The 16694-nt window shown below is 47.8% G+C and overlaps 1 protein-coding gene across 1 annotated transcript in view; it reads left to right on the top strand.

Moving 5' to 3' along the window:
* The window catches only part of Fan1 (FANCD2 and FANCI associated nuclease 1), a 33473-nt gene that overhangs the window by 5763 nt on the left and 11016 nt on the right, over window positions 1-16694 (top strand). The window contains exons 4-9 of the mRNA XM_087901542.1: window positions 1571-1772; window positions 2408-2641; window positions 6822-6953; window positions 8735-8843; window positions 10589-10708; window positions 16502-16666. Of these exons, the coding sequence (XP_087757668.1) occupies window positions 1571-1772; window positions 2408-2641; window positions 6822-6953; window positions 8735-8843; window positions 10589-10708; window positions 16502-16666 (962 nt within the window). The remainder of the gene's footprint in view (window positions 1-1570; window positions 1773-2407; window positions 2642-6821; window positions 6954-8734; window positions 8844-10588; window positions 10709-16501; window positions 16667-16694) is intronic.

Here is a 16694-nt window from a genome sequence, read left to right on the forward strand (position 1 = left end):
ACTTACCACACAAACCTGTCCCCCCGTTACATTCGCTTCTGCCCTGTGTCCTCATAAGACAGTCGCCTGACTATCCTGTCGAAAGCAGCCACCCTCCCTGCCAGGCTTTGTTGGCCTCATACAATTTTGTTTTTCATTCAAAAAAAAAAAGTTTTATTTTTATTTCCGATAGCTGTTTGTGTGTGCGTGTGGGCATGTGCTTGAGAGCACAGGTTACCCGCAGCTGGAATTAGATAGCTGTCCTGCTGGGAACCAAATCCAGGTCTTCTGAGAGCAGCAAGTGCTCTAAATTGCTGTGCCAACTGTCCAGCACCACGTTCTGTTTTTCTCTATACCACCCTTTTCTGCCTGGCCTGGGTAATTATTCTGGTGGGAAATGACCCTTAGGTCAAGGACTTTGCTCACTGCAGTGTCCCCAGGGCCCTAGAACCAAACACCCAGTAAATAGGAATGGAGGAGAAGAGACTGCCCAAAACTGAATGTCATAAAGACACATGGCTGGGGCCGATTCAGCCTGGTGTGGAATCTAGGGTACACCACAGCAGAATGCTGAAGCTCTGAGCCCATCAGAGGCTTTCTGTAGTATCTGGGGTACACCACAGCAGAATGCTGAAGCTCTGAGCCCATCAGAGGCTTTCTGTAGTATCTGGGGTACACCACAGCAGGATGCTGAGACTCTGAGCCCATGAGAGACTTTCCATAGTATCTGGGCTACACCACAGCAGGATGCTGGAGCCCTGAGCCCATGAGAGGCTTTCCATGATATCTGGGGTACACCACAGCAGATGCTGGAGCCCTGAACCTCTGTGAAGCTTTCTATGGTATCTGGGGTACACCACAGCAGATGCTGGGGCCCTGAGCCTGTGTGAAGCTTTCTATGGTATCTGGGGTACACCACAGCAGATACTGGAGCCCTGAGCCAATCAGAGGCTTTCCATGGTATCTGGGGTACACCACAGCAGATACTGGAGCCCTGAGCCCATGAGAGGCTTTCCATGATATCTGGGGTACACCACAGCAGATACTGGAGCCCTGAGCCATGAATGGCTTTCCACTCTGCATCACGGACTAAAGGACTGAGTGGAGGAGAGCTGATGGTCCCTTTCCTCTGTGATCTAGTTTGGCGAGGACCCCTCACAGGCCACACATGAGAAGGATGGAGAGTGTACCCCAGTAATGTTTGTTCATTGTTTGTTGTCTATAGTGGGTTTCTTTGCTTTTTGTTCATTTATTTTTTGTTTTTTGAGACAGGGTTTCTTTGTATAACCCTGCTGTCCTGGAACTCAATATGTTGACCAGGCTGGCCTCGAACTCACAAAGATCTACCTGCTGCTGCCCCTCAAGTGTTGGGACTGAAGGTGTGCGCCACCACTTCCTGGTTGTCTGAGTCTTCAATGGGAAGAGTTTGGTGACTCGTGCTTTGTTTTGGAAAACTTACTGCAGTTTCTATAGAGAAATCTCATTTTATTTTCATCTAGCTAATGCTCTTCCTTCCCCAAGTAGATAATGTTAGATAACAGAAAACTCTATAAAACTACTTTTAACTTTTGGTTGTTGTTAACTGTTTCAGAATCTGAGTTGCAAGAACTCTCTGATGTACTTGAACTCCTTTCTGCTCCTGAACTGAAAGCCCTGGCCAAAACCTTCCACTTGTTGAATCCCGCTGGGCAGAAGCAGCAGCTGGTAGATGCCCTTCTCAAACTGGCCAGACAGCGCTCCATCTGCACGTGGGGCAAGACTCAGTCTGGAGTCAGAGCAGCGATTTTAAAAAGGTGTGTGGCCGTTGTATTGGTGGAGACATTTGCTTTGTCTGAACGGCTTCCCACTCTCCAGTCACCACGCAGATCAAAATTTGAGCCAGGCGGTGGTGGTGTTCACCTTTAATCTCAGCACTCTGGAGGGGGGCAGGCAGATCTCTGTGAGTTCCAGGCTGATCTACAGAGCAAGTTGCAGGACAGCCAGGGCTACACAGAAACTCTGTCTCAAAAACCAAAAAACGAGAGAGAGAGAGAGAAAGAGAGAGAGAGAGAGAGAGAGAGAGAGAGAGAGAGAGAGAGAGAGAGAGAATTGCTAATGCCAAAGAGGTAGAGTTTCCTTGGTGTTTTGAGGGTTCATGGCCATGGTACACCCTGCATATCTGGCTGGGACAGAAAGCACCATTACTGAGTGAAAACCACAGAAACCTTTGGAGATACAAACATTCAGTCCTTTTCCTCCATGTGCTAAGTGAGGCTCTGAGCTCCAGAAAGACTAAGTAGCACTCAGTGTCACACAGCAGGGGTGATAAATTTGCTGCAGTGTAGAACAATGGCTGCTAATTCTCCTTATTTGAGCTGAGAATAATTTGCAGGCTCTATGCCCAAATGCTTAAAGGCTAGAGAGTTGATTCTGTGGCGTTCTGTTTTAGAGCTAAAGACTTGGCTGGACGGTCCCTGCGAGTCTGTAAAGGCCCCAGGGCTGTGTTCTCCCGCATCTTGCTGCTGTTTTCGTTGACTGATTCCATGGAAGATGAAGAAGCTGCTTGTGGGGGTCAAGGTCAGCTTTCTACAGTGCTGTTGGTCAACCTGGGCCGAATGGAATTCCCTCGCTATACAGTCAGTCGGAAGACCCAGATCTTCAGGGACAGAGAGGACCTCATCAGGTGGGGTCACACTAAGTCATTGGGATATCTGTGCATATTTTAAAATGTAACGAGGGGTCTCTCGCCAGCCAGTACAGTCATTTTTAAGTTTTGGGGGTTTATCATCCTTTGCCTTCCTCACGGGCTCTCTGCATCTACAGGAAGAATGCAGTCAAGCACTTGGACAAAGGCTGCCAAGTCCGTGAGTTTTGAGTTAAAGTTAGAAAGATTTTCGCTAGGTTCTGTTCCTGAGTAACTGTGCAGGAGCACTTTTGTGAGACAGACATTCCAACAGCCCTGCCTTGTGGGTGTGCTGGGGTGAATAAGGCAGACGTGTTTTCCCAGACCATGAGAGCCTGTGGTTAGGATCACATGTGTTTACATGGAGTTTACACAGCACATCATGAATTTTAAAATGCCAACATGAGCAGCAGCAATGAACTTTGATTGAAAAAAAAATGGTGTAGGTCTTAAAGAAAGAAAGAAATGCCTTTTATTTTGTTTTGTTTTGTTTTGTTTTTGTTTTTCGAGACAGGGTTTCTCTGGAGCCTGTCCTGGAACTAGCTCTTCTAGACCAGATTGGCCTCGAACTCACAAAGATCTGCCTGTCTCTGCCTCCCGAGTGCTGGGATTAAAGGTGTGAGCCACCACTGCCCGGCTCCCTTTTTTTTTTCCCCCCGCCTTTTTGTTTGTTTTTAGGTAGGTTTTTTCTTGCCTGTGTAGCCTAGGCTGGCCTGGTAGTCACAGTCCTCTTGCCCTATACTCTTGACCCCCCTGAGTGTTGGTTATGTGGGTGTGCACACAACCATACTGTTGTACTTCCTTTCAAAAACAAAGAAATGACTTTAATAAGAAAAATGAGTTTCCTGGCATGTCACTTTTGGTTATTGATTTAAGACTTATAAGTCAAACTTAAGCAAAACTGATTCAGACCTTTGCTTTAGGGAACATTAAGTAGTGTTGAGAACACTCATGTTCTAACTGAAGTCATTGGAACTATTGAATCAAATCAGTGTTGACAGGAGCTTTAATGTCTTGCTTGTTCATTTGGAGTGAGTCTCCAGTCAGGTCTTCTGTCCTGAGGACTTACCCCGCTCCAGGTGTCTCCTGTCTTTTGTGGGTTTTCCTCTTTGTGGCTTTACACTTCTCTCCTTTGTGAGCCTGCGTACCCTGATCCACCTTCCAGGCTCACTGGACTCCGGACTGTGAAGTTACTCTGTCACAGTTGCCTCATCTGTGATTCTTACAGATGTTCGAGCACATGGGCAATAGAGTCTGGGCTCTGTGCAGTGCCTCATACATGCTGGTTAGTGCTATAAATGTCATCACTTACCCTTACAGCAAAGGGATTACCTTTTAGTTTTATGGTTGACAGAACCACAGGTGACAAGTTCATAAGAGAGGGGACTCATTTTTCCTGCAAAGCACCTATGCTATAATGAAGTAATTAAAATTCCATTGTTAGGAATGAAATCGGGCTTAGTTGACCTCTGGAAGTGCCCTGTAATACAAACAAACACTGTAACAGGACACCTGACCTGAGAGCCCTTTGCCCCCTGCTGCACTGGAGATAAGCGGTCCTCAGTCATCCAGGGAAACTGTGTTGAGTGCAAGGAGCCTCCTATGCCCTAGGTAGGGAGTCTCCAGAGTTACAGCAGGAGGTAAGGTTACTGCCTTCATGGGTACCACTCACTGGACAGATAATAAGCAGGGAAATTACAGTGTGTGGAAATGAGGTGACAGGGCTGTAGAGCTGTCTCAGCAGCTAAGAGCCATTGCTTCTCTTGCAGAGAACTTAGCTCGGTTCCTAGTATCTTCATGACTTCTCACAGCCGTCTGTCACTCCAGCTCCAGGGGATCTGACGTGTTACCCTCCCCTGGCGTCTGTGGGCGCCAGGTAGACATGCAGTCTATTTACATAAACATAGGCAACACATATAAGATAAAAGTAATAAACCTTATTTTTTTAAGTGATGTGACCTTTGAGAGGTAGGCTGCAGAAGCTCTGCTTTATATGTAGTGTCAGGGATTGGCCCTGTATAGTTGACATCTGCAGCAAGACATGCGAATGGGAAGGCCAGGCCTGGACCAGGCCATGCATTCAGCAATAAGGTAAACTGAGGCATGGAAGGGTTGACTGTGTTGGAGAAACACAGAAGGCTTCTGGCGCAAGCTCTGGGGAGCAGCAGTGTAAGGGCGAGCTTCAGGGACCAGAGCATGCTTGACTTTAGTGAGATGGGGTACAGCCTGGATCTTCCCAGTGTTGGGAAACCCCTGAAGCAGGTATTCCGTGTATTTAACCAGAGCAGCCTTGTGGAGCAGAAGTCAGGGAGGACCAGGAGGGCTGAGGAAGGCTAGTCTGACTTTGGTGGTGGTCAGGGTGAAGGATGATGGTGACATATGGATCGGGTGGTGGCAGTGAACACAGGTGAGTATATCAGTTTGGAAGCAGAAATGACTTGGTCATTATTGGATATAAGGAAGCAGATAGGAGTAGATGGGGCTGGCTCTGGTGTTCTTCTGAGGTGATGGTGCCATAGTGAGATGAAAATAGGAGAGGAAAATGGGAGTGCTGTCAAGACCGGGGTGGGGGGAGAGGGGGAGGAGGAGGCAGGATGTAGGGTACCGCTAGCCGCCTGGTAGATGTTCTCCTATGTCACCCTTGATATGTTGTAGGGGAATGTAAGGGCAAGGCAATTTTGCTGGATTTTTTGTTTTGTTTTGTTTTGTTTTTCTAAGCAGGGTTTCTCTGTGTAACAGCCCTGACTGTCCTGGAACTCACTAGTCCAGGCTGACCTTGAGCTCAGCAGAGGTCCATGAGGACAAAGAATATTTGGTTTTTGGTTTTTTTGTTTTGTTTTGTTTTGGTTTGGTTTGTTTTGGTTTTGGTTTCTTGAGACAGGGTTTCTCTGTAGTTTTGGAACTTGTCCTGGAACTAGCTCTTGTAGACCAGGCTGGCCTCAAACTCACAGAGATCTGCCTGCCTCTGCTTCCTGAGTGCTGGGATTAAAGGCATGTGCTACCACCCCCTGACAGAGTATCTGTGACCAACATGTTGTTCAGGTCATGAGGACCAAGAGTGCTGTGGCCAGTGTGTCCTAGGCTGCCCCTCAGCTTGCTGTGAGCCCAAGGATGACCTTGGAGCTCTGAATGAATCTCTTGTTTTGATGTGTGCCGGCACAACTGGTTTATTCAGTTGTGGGGGAATCGAACCTAGGGCTTTGTGTGAGGCAGGCGAGGTGCTCTATCAGTGAGCTACAGCCCCTGACCATGTTTTTTTGTTTCCTTCTTGACCTTGAATTGTCTAACAGCATATCATAAATAATCGTGTCTATGGCAGCGGATCTCAATCTGTGGGTCATGACCCTCAGAAAACACATATGTTTGATGATCTTAGAAATCCCCAACCATAAATTTATTTTCATTGCTACAGGTTTTCTTGTTAATGTTAGTGTATCGCACGCTTTTCTTCTCCACAGCACAGTGAGTATGCTCTCATAGTATTCCAGAGTCACATGTCATTGATTTTCATATCTCAGAGAGTAATGAGGTCACATTTCTTCCACTAAATAGTTCATAAAATTTCCTCATCGCTGTCCCCCCAAGCGTTCCCAATTACTTTGGAAATACCCTGTCATCTTTTGGCGGTGTCCCAGTGGCACCTCTGACTACTGCATTGCCTACTGTGTCGAACTGACATCTTGCCACAATTCTGAAGTCCGTTACAGATTAACTTGGTGCCTCTCAAGTCGGTGAATGAGTGAATGCCAGCCCCCAGGAGTACTGATCTGATCACTGTTTATACAGTGGGCGGGCTTTGTGATCTCCCGGTACAAATGCTTGTGTTTTCCTAGTAGGGCAGCCTGAGTTAGTCACGGCCATTTTGAGCAGTGGGGGAGAGCTTTATTAAATTATTACTCAGATCCAACTTAAGTATACCTCACTTTTTTTGTGATTTTTTTTTTTTTCATTTTTGAAGCAGGAGCTCGTTGGGTAACCTTAGCTAGCCTGGAACTCACTTTGTAGACGCGGAACTTAAAGATCCAACCTATCCTCTGCTTCTGCTTCCCAGTGCTGGGATTGAAGGCAGCACCACCATGCCCAGCACATCCCTCCCACACGCATGACCATAAGCCCAGTGGCCAGGATGTGAGAAGTCATGGAAGGACTCCTCGGCTGACCTGCATGGCCTTTTCCCTAGATACGCAGCTGCCGCGCACATGCTGAGTGACATTTCAGCCGCCATGGCCAGCGGGAACTGGGAAGAAGCTAAGGAGCTTTCTCAGAGTGCGAAACGAGACTGGGACCAACTGAAGAGCCATCCTTCCCTGAAGTGAGTGCCGTGTGTGTGTGTGTGTGTGTGTGTGTGTGTGTGTGTGTGTGTGTTTCCCCCCCCCCCAGTGTTGAGGGTGGAAGCCATGGGGTAAGATCAGGGCTCGAGGAAGGTGGCGAGAGCAGAAGGTAATGGCGGAGGCTTATGAGGAAGATACATTATACCTATGCATGAGATAGTCAGTAGACAGGGGCTGAGGAGATGGCTCAGTGGTTTAGAGCACTGACTGCTTCTTCCAGAGGACCCGGGTTCAATTCCCAGCACCCACATGGCAGCTCACAACTGTCTGTAACTCCAGTTTCAGGGGGTCTGACGCCTTCACACCAACACACATAAAGTTAAATTTAAAAAAATAGTCAGTAAACTAGGAATATTAACAAGAAGAAAAAGCAAGGTGGAGAACGGTTGAGGAAGACACCCAGGATCAACTTCTGGCCTCCTCGTGCCCAGGACCTGCACATACTTAAACACAGACATGCACACTTCCCTGCCCTGGCTAGTTTTGTTTCAACTTGACACAAACTAGAGTCATCTTTGAAGAGGGAACCTTCAAAACCTCCCTAAGATCAGGCTGTAGGCAAGCCTGTAAGGCGTTTTCTTAATTAGTGATTGATGAGGGAAGGTCCAGCCCATTGCAGGTGATGCCATCCCTGGACTGTTGGTCCTGGGTTCTGTAAAGCAGGCTGAGCAAGCCAGTAAGCAGTGTTAAGTAAAAAAATAATAAAAAGGGGCAGCTCTGTCGGTGCAAGAAATCCAATTAGGTCAAATCAAACCAAATCAAAATGCCCATCGTTTTATTAAGACGCTCTCGGGTGGCTGAGCACATGGCCGGGAGATAGGAAAACAGGGAGCCCATGCAGACCCAAAAACCACGTGTTTCTCCTCTGGGAGCCCACTTAAATACCCTGTGGGAGTGGTCTGGTCCTGATCCTCCCCAGGGAGGGGTCAGGACCTGGCATTATGGGGTTTGGACCAATACAACTCCCAGGTCAGGGAGGCTGGGATGGATGCCAGGGGCTGGGGGCTACACTTCCTGCTTAACAAGCAGCTCCACTCCACGGCCTCTGCATCATCTCCTCTCTCCAGGTTCCAGCCCTGCTTGAGCTCCTGTCCTGACTTCAGTGGTCTGGAAACGTAAACCAAATAAACCCTCTCCTCCCCAGGTTGTTTTTGGTCATGATGTTTCATCCCAGCAGCAGTAAACCCGAGACACTGCCCGGAATAGAAACAAAATTAATTAAAAAAACAAAACCAAAAACCAAAAACCAAAACAAAAAACCCACAAGCAGAGGTGAATAATATTTAAAGAGGTAGATGTTCAACTTGATTATTGTGATTACAGTGTGAGCATATCGTGTAACACTCCATTAATTACACAGTTTGCGTGTTTATACGTCAGTTACAAAATGAACTTAATTTTAAGTAGTTGCAGCAGTTTATGCAGAAAGATAAAAGTAGAATCTGTTTTTAAATAATGTTTAAAGAGGGTTCAGCCCACCCTTTGTTGTGGATCTCAGGCAGTTTGAAGGCTTGTCTGTGTTGTGGGTGGGGTTTAAATGCTGACCTCAGTAAAAATCTCATTAGCTGTTCTCATCTCACCCCATTGAGTGTCAGGGCAAGAGCCTGGCTGTGGTGATGTGAGTTTGTGGTGCGGGCAATTGCACACGCAACTCTGCATATCGGAATATGTCATTTTAAAGATCGGGATTCAATGTTCAATTCCTTGATATAATTCTCTGATAAGCCAGTTATTAAACCGTGGGCATGCGTTGTTGTTTCAGACACCACGAGGCCTTGCCACTCTTTCTGCGCTGCTTTACTGTTGGGTGGATTTACACAAGGATTTTCTCTCGGGCTGTTGAAATACTGGAGCGACACCGCCTGTACGAGGTTAGCGCCCCCTCCGCCCTTCACTGATAGGACCCGGATATGCACGGAGTGGAAACCTCTTGGGCTCTCGGTGTTTCCCACCCTCTCATCAGCGCAGATGATCTGATGAAAGGTATTTACTAAAGGCACCTGCTGCTCTGGTTTGGGAGAGGGAAGAAAGCTGTTGCCAGCAGCCGTCTTGTTTGTAACGTGGTGAGTGTGTGTACTGGGAAGGCTTGGTGGTCATGGTCAGGGCCTGCTGGGAGCCCGGGCAGCCTTCGCTGGCTACAGAGCTTGGTGAAAGGCTCTAGTTACCCTAGGTCTTGTGGGTAAGAAGCTCACGCCCTTTGTCACTTGCCATGTGCTGTTTGGAGATAGATTATAGTCACAAATTAGAGACTTGGTCACAGCCTTAGATTAGGATTAGGAAATTGCCAGAGTTCCCATTTATTGTGTCGCCTCTGTATGGACAAATGATATTTTCCAAAGAGGAAATGGCAAGCTGGGTCTTTGACTTGGGTCTCCAATCCCGGGAAGATCCATGGACTTGATGTGACATCTGTCATTCTAAAGCCTTTAATGCTCAAAGTATGCATTATAGTTAACAAGATTTAAAGTTAAAGCAAAGTTAAGGAAAATAAAATAATACAAACTGGAAACCGGTTCTCTTACCTTAAAACAATACCTTTGAAATGGTAAGGTGGCTTTCTTTGGTGATTGCTGGGGTTGGGGGAGGGGAGAAGTACTGCGTGGATGTAGTTCCCTTGTTTTTGCATCTTCTAAGGGCGGGGTGGGGTAGGCACAGTCTCTGTGGGCAATTCCTGCTTTATCAGTTGTGTTGAAGTTTCTGACTTACAACCAGAGCCCAGAGTGAAGGGCTTCTGTCGCAGAATAATTATTTAACCATGCAAAGATGTGTTGCATTTGTGTAACTATACAAAGATGTGTTGCATTTGTGTAACTGTGTAAAGATGTGTTGCACTTGTTGCTGTTTTCCTTGCTTGCCTACGGCACCTGATTGGTCTAAATAGAAAGCTGAATGGCCAGAGCAAGGGAGGAGGTAAAGGCAGAACTTCCTGGCAGGGAGAGAGGTAGGAGGAGAAATTTAGGCTTGAAATAAGAAAGAAAAGGAGATGGCAGGGACTCGGGGCAGCCAGGTAGCCAGACAGGGCAGAAGTAGGAGAGTAGAACATTTGAATGAAAGAAAGGTAAAAAGCCCCGGGGCAAAATGTGTATGAATAGAAACAAGTTAAATTAAGTTTAAAAGAGCTAGTGGGACAAGCCTCAGCTAAGGGAGAGCATTCATAATTAATAAGTCTCTGTGTTCTCTTTTGGAAGCTGGTCTCCCTCCCCCAATAACTCCAACTACAGACTTCTCTCCCTTCAAGTGTCCCCTTAATCTTCTGTCTGTCCTACTTGATAGCATGCCTCAAATCTCAGTGGGTCTAGGGCCTGCTGGGTTCCCAGTGTCAGTGATTGCCAGTACCAGCCACTGCTTGACTGCCAGGGTCCTCGGGGGCCTTGAGCTGCCAGAGGGGACTTGGTGGAGACTTGTGGCTGCTCCCAGACCTCCGAGGGCTCAGCACCAACCACTCGGTAGGGACCTGGGGTCAAGTACAGATGCTCGAGCAGCTGAGTGATCATGCAGGAGAGCAGTGTGAACATTGGCCTTCCTTGTGAACGGACTTTACCAGCCCTGTTGGCTGCCGACCATAAGTAGAGCCAGTGCTTCTGACATTTGACATTTCTTTGTATTGCTGCCATAGGAAGCTGTGGAGGAACTTGAAAATCTCCTGTCTCAGAAAATCTACTGTCCTGACAGCAGAGGGCGCTGGTGGGACCGCCTGGCTCTTAACTTGCACCAGCACCTGAAGCGCCCAGAAGCGGTAAGCAGTCAGGTTCCAGAGCCTGTTTGACTTGGAAGTGATCTTGTAATGGCAGGCCCTGGGGACGGAACTGAGAGCCTCACTGGTACCTAAATAAGCAGCCTGCCCCCAGCTGCCACAGCCTAGGAAAACTCTTTCCTTTAGTTGACTTGTTTGTTTATTTACTGGTCAGGGGCAATTTCACAGGTCTGGCTGTCCTGGAACTCACCATGTAGACCAGGCTGGCTTGGAGCACACAGAGATCTGTTTGCAGCTGCTTCCCTAGTACTGATATTAAAGGCACGCACCACCATGTCTGGTTTATTTTTATTTTAATTAAAATACAGTTGCATCACTTCTTCCTTTCCTTTTCCTCTCTTATTAATCTATGGTTCTGTGAAAATAATTAAAGTATGATTTTTATTACTATTGGTGTATTTCTATATAATACATGGAAAAGTTCTCTAGATAAAACAAAAATTTTCAAATATTTAATTTTTTATCAAAACATTAGACACAAATGTGGCAATGAAATAAAAACTTAATAAATGAAAAGAAATTCTAAATGTAATTGGAAGATATTTTCCCTTTTATTAGTCTTCTTTGGGTGGATTCTTCCAACCCCACCCCCCACCCCAAAATAGCAATAGCAGGGCTGATTCTAACATTAGCTTGAGGTAGAGGCAGGAGCCGTCTATCTGCTCAGACTGGGAGGGGAAGGGGTTGACAGTGGGCTCCAGGAAGTGGAACGAAGGAAGGTGGAGCAGGTGTGTCTCAGCTCTTACAGGTTCATGGTCCCCCCTTGCCCACATCCACCATCCCTCACACCCCCATCCCCCCACCCCCCCACCTACCATACCCCCATCCCCTTTTTCCCCTTGTCCCTCTCCCTTTCTCCTCTCTCAGACTGATTTGATGGTCTGTGACTGGAATTGGTGAGAACTGGTGATTTTGTTAACTTGTCCCCTGCTTCTAGAAACAGAGGCTGATGGGAGACAGTCTCTTCCTTATCTCTCTTTGTCTGTCTGTGCTTCTGCGGGGCTTTTGGCCCCACCTTTGGAACAGGTCACCTTCTCTGGCAGACCCCAGGGATCTTGGGGACTTAAAATACATAGATTCTGTCACTGATGTGCCTGGGCAGGGTGGAGCCTTTGAGGCCACCGCCTCTGAGCCAGGCTAGTAACAGTGACTCTTTGTGTGACTGCCTGCGGGTTCCCTCCCTGACCGTCTCCATTCCAGCCCTGTGTCTGAACTGAATGGAGGGGACTGTGCTCAGGGAGGGTTTGTTTTTCCAGCGGTACGTTAAGTGAATCAGAGGGATAAAGGAGTGGAGAAAATGGCCCACGGAATGCAAAAATATGATGTAGTATTTTTACTGCTTTTTACTAAAGCCGTGCCTTGTTACCTCGGGTGCCCATGACAAGGCCAACAGAAGCTGTTTTCTGTCCTGGAGGTGGGCATGGTGCCTCCTCTTCCTGCTGTGTGCTGAGGCTGAAAGAACAAGGCAGGGTGGTGCAGGCCCAGAACCCAGGATGGGAGAGCACATGCATCTGTGCTCCTCTGCCTTTCATTGCAGTTATGGCCAAAGATGTTCCTGACTCCCCCAGTCCCCGCTTGTTCACAGTTCTCGGAACGCCTGCCTGTGATCAGAGGCAGACAGGTTGCTGAACTTAGTGTTCTTCCTTGCTACGTTCAAGTATTGTTTTAACTTTGTCCATACACCCAGCCCTTGTTATCCTGTCCCCTCATCTTAGTCTTCTGTGTGTTATATCTGTCTACAGGACACAAGCTGCTGGTAGCCAGTGCCAGCCCCTGGGAAGAGATGGAGCCACACTGGCCATCCTTGCCCATGCCAGACCCCTCCTGTCTGGTGTCTCTGCCGGGGCAGAGAGTGCAGCAGTGTCTGCTCACCCTTCCTGACTCCTTTAGACCCCATTATTTCCTCGAGGCCTGAGCCTCCACTCATTCTTTAGGTGTTTTTTTTTAAGTTTTTCTTCAAATTTTAAAATCCTAGTGTATGTGTGTCCTGTTTATAACCGGGTGCATGTGAGTGCCACCACATGCATGTGGAGGTCAGGGGACAACCTCAGATAGTGGTTCTCAGCTTGCGCCTTGTTCAAGACAGGGCATCCAGCTCACTGCAGCGTGCACCAGCCTGGCTGGCCCTTGAGCTCAGGGGATTCTCTCATTTCCCATCTTGGTGGAGGAGCGCTAGGATTACAGATGAAGGGTCGCCGCTGTGCCCTGCTTCCCCTGGGTTCTGTGGATGCAAATTCCAGTCCTCACACTGTGCAGCAGGCGCTTTACCCAGGATCCATCTCTCCTGGCTCCTACCGATGGATGCTAATAAGTCTGACTCTTTTAACCTTCTCCCAACAATCTGGTTGGCTACCCTCATAGCCCAGGCTCCTGGTTTGTTTGACTCGGTGCTTGCATCCAAGTTCCATCTTTATTCAGTGTGTTGTGACTTCATTGGTTGTCATGGATGATGCTGTGGCATGCGCAGACCGACGTGCATTTGTCCAGTCCCCTGTGAGGGGTGCTCAAGTTCCCGCTGCCCTTCGGCTGCTGGGAACACTGCTGCCATGGCTATGGGTGTGCCATACTTCTTGAGTGCCTGTTTTTAATTCTTTAGGGATGTACCTGGCAACTAATCTGCTAGCTCCTGTGGCATTTTTATGTGTGACTCTTTAAAAAGCTGCCAAACTGTTGTTCACAGTGTTTCCTCCATATTTATTTTCCCACTAGTAAGATACGAGGGCTCTGGTTTTTCCACATCCTTACCAACACTGGTTATTTTTCTACCTTTCTGAGTATATTCTTCTTAGTAGATGAGGAATGTTGTCTTTCTAGAGCTTTCATATTTCCACTTAGCTTTGAAGAACCTAGAAAATATGAACCATGGGTTCCTCTTCCTGTGAGTAGGGAATCTCGCCCGGCTCTGTGGTCCCGCCTGCCCCTGAGAATCACTGTGTCACGTGCTCTGGAGACCTGCTCTGTCGGTGAGGTCAGGCATATGTGACTTTCACAGCTTCCCAGGTGATGTCTTGAGAACTGTGGAGCCAAGACTTGCAGTAAAGCCCCCGTTAGCCTGTGACTTGAGCATCTCTAAGATCATGGTCTCTGTGAGGAGGTAGCTGCTGGGATCTTCTCATTAATGCTGTTGTTAGGACCAGAACCTGGGAGCTGACCACACTCACAAGCCAGATTTTGTCCTCGTGGACCAATCGCAGAGATAAGTAACAAAAAGCATTCTCTGTCTTCTGTACTCTGTGTAGCCACACTGGGAAAGGAACAAACAGAGGTCCTGTGACACCCCTCCCCCATCCCCGCCCTGGTCCATCTTCAGGGCCCTGGCATGAGGTTTGGGTTTGACAGAGGCAGAGAACCTTGGCTCTAGACCTTTGAGACAGACCCTGCAGCCAACTCCAGCAAGTGAGGGGGTACAAGAGAGTGCCCTTCCCAATCCTCGACTCATCCTAGTCCCATGGCCCACGGAACTTTGCTGGCTCTGGTGGCCAGTCAGTAAAAAGAGCTCAGTCCTGATCATGACGGTGCCATCGAGACCCCAGAAAAGGGACAGCAAGAAGCAGTTGAACATATTGAAGTGCATGAAATAGACTTGATGAATAACTGGGAGAGGAAGTGTTCAGAGTAAAACAAACTTTGCCAGCCATCCTTTCAGAAGAGGTCAGACTTGATTGTCCAAATCCCAGACCGTCAGGTAACAACCGTTGTTGACCCGTCCATGTGGAGAGGGGTGGAATGGTACTGAGGAGACAAGAAGAGACAGAATCTGAAGGTGCAGGTTTTTATTTGGATGAGAAAGAAAGTTCTCTCCAGAGAATTTCGTCAAGTGAGGGTGGCGATCTGATGTCAGAGACCACTGAAATCAAGTGGAAACTCAGAGAGGCTCTGACAAATCACCCACTTACATGCAGAGTCTGGCCTCAGAGAGGAGCATGAAGAACCAGAGGCTTTCCTTACCAGGTTTACTGACCGTTCTCTGCAGGTGCAGAGACTTGGTGAGGTCATCCGAGGTGATGTTTGCCCGAATTCCTGAATGATAGTGCAGGGGAGGAGGGAGGAGGGTGAACAAGATGATTAACACTGATGGAGTCTAACCCTTACCTTTTTTTCCTTTTATTTTTGTAGCCACCAAGAATAATAACTGCTCCTGCCTCCGCTCAGTTGTCCTGTTTGGGGGATTTCTTTTCTTAATGCTGAGCTCACAACTTAGGAAAATATCACATAAGCAAAAAAGAATCTCCACTCTTCTGTTCTAAGTTAATCCTTGTCATTTCTTATCTCAACAAAAAAAATCTTGTGCAGTTCACACCAGAGGGCCCGGTGGGAAGCACCTGCTCTCTTTGCCTTGCCTGCGTCTGGGGGTGCTTGGCCCTTTGTAGTATCACTTAGATTCCTAGCTTCTCCCGCCTTTTTCTGTCTGTTGGGCTCAGAGACTACACTGTGTCTCTGTATGAATATGGGCAGTTAGTATTTCCCAACATGTTTCTATTTTTTCTTGTTTAATAAAAAGGGGGAAAGTGTGTAGAGGCTCAGCAGAGAGTGAGTTTGGGGTGCTGGGTGGATTAAGAGGCCGTTTTGACAACACGCTCTCTCTTATAGCTTGTATGTGACGTTCAATGGACGATGCTGTTTAAAATGACCTAAAAATTCTTTCTTAGATTTATTTTATATGAGTGTTTTGGCTCCTTGTTTATATGTGCACCATGTGAGTGCCTGGTGCTCAGGGAGTTAACTGAGTTAAGCATGGCTTTAAACCACCATGTGGGTGCTAGGAACCTAAACTAGCTGGGTTCTCTGAAAAAGCAGTGAGTACGCTAACTATTCTCCAGCCCCTGAGGTGAGATCTTTAAATTCTCTCCGAATGATGACTGGGGCCCTGGCACTCTTTGTGAGAATTCACCAGAACCTGTGTAATTTTATTTGAAATTGACTATGGGTGTTTTCTCTGCATGTGTGCCTGTGCACTACATGCATGCAGTGCCAGTGAGGGCCAGAAGAGGGCATCAGATTCCCTGGAACTGGAATTGCAGACAGTTGTGCCCCACCATGTAAATGCTGGCAATTGAAACTGGGTCCTTTGGAAAAACAGCCGCCGGTACCCTTATTGAGCCAGCTCTCCAGCTCCACCCCACCACCCCCACTGTAATTTTGTTTATTTTAAATATTTTCCCACTGGGCAGACAAAGGTGATGCTCAGTTTTCAAGGTTAAAACTGTTCATGTTGCTTCGTTACAGTAAAACTAAATGTGTACACAGAGGGAAACAAGTAGTGGACAAGAGGCTGCAGAGCCACCCAGCTCTGGGCCAGGTGTGGCCTGCCCAGGGTGGACTGTCCTGCTCCCAGCTCCAGTCTCTCCTGCAGGGTTGGCCTGACAGTTGTCAGAACCAGGTGTACCATCTTGTTTCCAGAGATAAGCCCCTTTTCTGGCTGGCCCCCAGGACCCCAGCATCTTCTTCCACCATGAGATCCATGGGGAAATGTCAGTTTCTTGGCGCCTACTGTCTCAGTAGACAGAGGAAGGGAAGGGCACAAGTGTCTCCCTAGAATGTGTTCGCTCCTTCCAGGTGGTTCTGCTTTGGTCACGTGACTGACCAAATGACTTTGGTCAGGGTCATGGTTAAAGCCACCAGAGTGAGCTAAGGAGACAGCTTGCATTTCTCCAAGCACTGTTTGCCCATTTGCTAAAATGGCATAATTAGTTGTGAGGTTTCTCCTCAAACTAAATCAACAGCTGCTGCCTTCAGGACTTTGGGGAGCCTGACATGTGACCTGTTAATTGCTAGGCAATCAGGTGCATCAGCGAAGGCCTGGCAGATCCAGAAGTGAGGACAGGACACCGACTGTCACTCTACCAGCGAGCTGTGCGCCTGCGAGAGTCTCCAAGCGGCAAAAAGTACAAGCACCTCCTCAGCCAGCTGCCAGAAATTGCTGTAGAAGACGTTAAGCACGTAGGTGTCCTTTGGGTGGATTTTGCTT

The sequence above is a fragment of the Myodes glareolus genome, chromosome 24, assembly GCF_982192425.1.
Source record: "Myodes glareolus chromosome 24, mMyoGla1.1, whole genome shotgun sequence".
NCBI lineage: Eukaryota > Metazoa > Chordata > Mammalia > Rodentia > Cricetidae > Myodes > Myodes glareolus.